Source organism: Cupressus sempervirens, chromosome 8 (genome assembly GCF_028749045.1).
Source record: "Cupressus sempervirens isolate cs-2001-9-10 chromosome 8, ASM2874904v1, whole genome shotgun sequence".
Classification (NCBI taxonomy): Eukaryota; Viridiplantae; Streptophyta; class Pinopsida; order Cupressales; family Cupressaceae; genus Cupressus; species Cupressus sempervirens.
This window is the reverse complement of record NC_143125.1, coordinates 258245113-258247623: the sequence shown is the minus strand read 5'-3', so window position 1 is coordinate 258247623 and position 2511 is coordinate 258245113. Positions and strand designations below refer to the sequence as shown.

The window sequence follows — 2511 nt, the reverse complement described above, 5'->3', positions numbered from 1 at the left end:
AGACTGAACTCCATGTAACTTTCAATGGAGAATTATAGATCCTCAAGTCCCTTGAGGAGATACATGGGCATGAAGAGTTGTCAAGACCACGATGATTTAAGAAATTGTGAAACCGACATTTGCTCTATACAAAAGATATTTCGTTGAACTTGGTACTTATCTGGGAAACCGACATTTATTCTGGATCAAAGATATCCAGTTGAAATTGATACTTAATTGTGAAACCGACATTTGTTGTAGACCAAAGATATGAATTGAATGAAAAAAGTATGAGCAACTAAAGTATGGTTGTTACATCATAGTAAATGATAGCAACAGTAATATAGCTTGGAGTTCCACACCCAAGACAGTGTGAACAAATTCATCTGTCTAATGTTGACAAACATAATCTAATCCTATTTATAATCCCAATATCACACACAATTCAAAATCTAGTTCAAACCCACCTACTATTCAAGAGTTCTGAAAAAGGCAGAGAGATTCGCTGTATGCAGAAAAGCTGAAATGGGTAAAAGCTATCAAGTACTTATCCAGACAGCAGCACAGGGAAAAGATAAGCTCAGTCAAAAAGAGAGTCAAACTACTCGTCATCGACATGCTCGTTGTCCTTCTGTCTCCTCAAATAAAATGAAATAAAATAAATGAAATCAGGGATTCCCATTAATTTGAACATTGTTTTTACACCTTCCATAGTGCACTTACATCACAAACAAATTAAAGAAATCAGAGATTCCCATTGATTTGAACATTGTTTTTATCCCTTCCATAGTTTTTACACATTGAAAAACTAAATAGTTTTTTTAAAGTCTCCAGAAGATTCCTTGTCATCTCCATAAGCCAACCTATTTTTCTATATAAATGAAGTAAGGAGAATGGAAGAGCAGAGAAAAAAATGAGGATGGCGAGAAAGAGCGTAAGTCTGAGCGTTGTGCTTCTGCTCTGTGTTCTCTTGATAAGCTTTCGTAAGCTCAGTTATTTTTATGTTCAGACGTTTTGTTTCTGTTAGTGAATGTCATTTCCCTATTTTTTTTTATTGTTCCACAGCAAGTTAAAATGTGATATTGCTATCAGGATATTCATTGACTGAGTAGTGAATCCATTTTTCATTAGAATAAATGGAACAGTTAGCATCTAAGTATATATGAGTCAATGAATTTACTCAAAAACTACACAGTTAAATTCTGATAGCAATATCACTATCTATTTCATATTAATATTTTAGTTCGCATTCAGTAATCTATTATGAAAATGAGGGCCGGAAATGAGATAGCTATCACAATGAGATAACTGCGGAAATCTGATTTGTATTATGAATCCATGTTTAGATTCATTTATTTCCATGATTATGTAGTCTGTTTAACATCAATGTTCCTATACATCTAATTAGTCCGATAGTAGCCCTAATTTCTTATGTGCATCTAATAATGAGTTCGAGCAAATGTTATTGTTGCAGAAATGGAGGGAGCAGAGGGACGAACGTGTAAGTCCCAGAGCCGCTCATTCAAAGGGTATTGTGTGAGCGACAGCAACTGCAAGAATGTTTGCCGAACCGAGAAATTCCCAAATGGAAGCTGTGATTTCCACGTAGCCAGTCGAAAATGCTTTTGCTACAAACCTTGTTAAATGCTATTGTCTACTGTGTATTTCTCTGTCAGAATAAATTATGTGGTGTGATCTTGCTTTGCCTTGGAGACTTTACATTGATCTGCAAGGTTGTTTCTAGTGTATAAGATTCACCATTCAATAAATGTGTAGAAATGCTTTTTCTATTTTAATCTTTATATAGCTTTTTTATATCAATTATTTGAATCACACTGTAATGTAATTTTTTGAATCACACTGTAATGTAATTTTTTAAAATAATACCATTCAATTTGAAGAACGAGTTCTTTCTAGTATATAAGATTCATCATTCAAAATGTTTTTAACTATTATAATCTTTATAATAATTTTTATATCATTTATTTGAATTTCATTATGTAACATTAATTTTTTTATAAGATTCAATCCTAATAACAAAATGATAGTTATGTACATAGTTTGTAATTTAGACTTGATCACTTAAGCTTTCCATAAATCCATACATTGGATCAGGTTGACTAAACAATGGGTCTAGAAGAAGGTTGGCTAAACAATGGATCCAAAGGAAATAGAGTGTGTATTTCATTTCATTATGTTGGGCTAAATATTGAGTGATAAAAATTGAGTGGCAAGGTAAATATTTAATATCAATCTCATATTTCATCTAGTATAAAATAGATTTATTGAGTGACAACAAACATTCTATATGCAAGAGAAGTCTAATTAAATATAAAAATGATTTAAAGAATGATAACATTATTACAAATTGATTTTTTTTTACATATGTTGGTATGTAAAATTGGTTAAACATATATATTTATTATATTTTATTTTATGCTTATAGACATGTGGAGAGAGAGCCTTAGTAGATATGTTCTCAAATTAATATTAAGAACAAAGTGACTGTAAATTTGATTTTGCATCTATAAT

The 2511-nt window shown here is 31.3% G+C and overlaps 1 protein-coding gene across 1 annotated transcript; it reads left to right on the top strand.

Moving 5' to 3' along the window:
• Positions 1 to 804: 804 nt before the first annotated feature.
• On the top strand, positions 805 to 1800 carry LOC149542445 (defensin-1-like). Its single transcript, XM_089796204.1, has 2 exons — positions 805 to 962; positions 1454 to 1800. Exons 1-2 carry the CDS (start codon positions 893 to 895, stop codon positions 1621 to 1623), a joined length of 240 nt encoding a protein of 79 aa, XP_089652330.1. The 5' UTR covers positions 805 to 892; the 3' UTR covers positions 1624 to 1800.
• Positions 1801 to 2511: the final 711 nt, after the last annotated feature.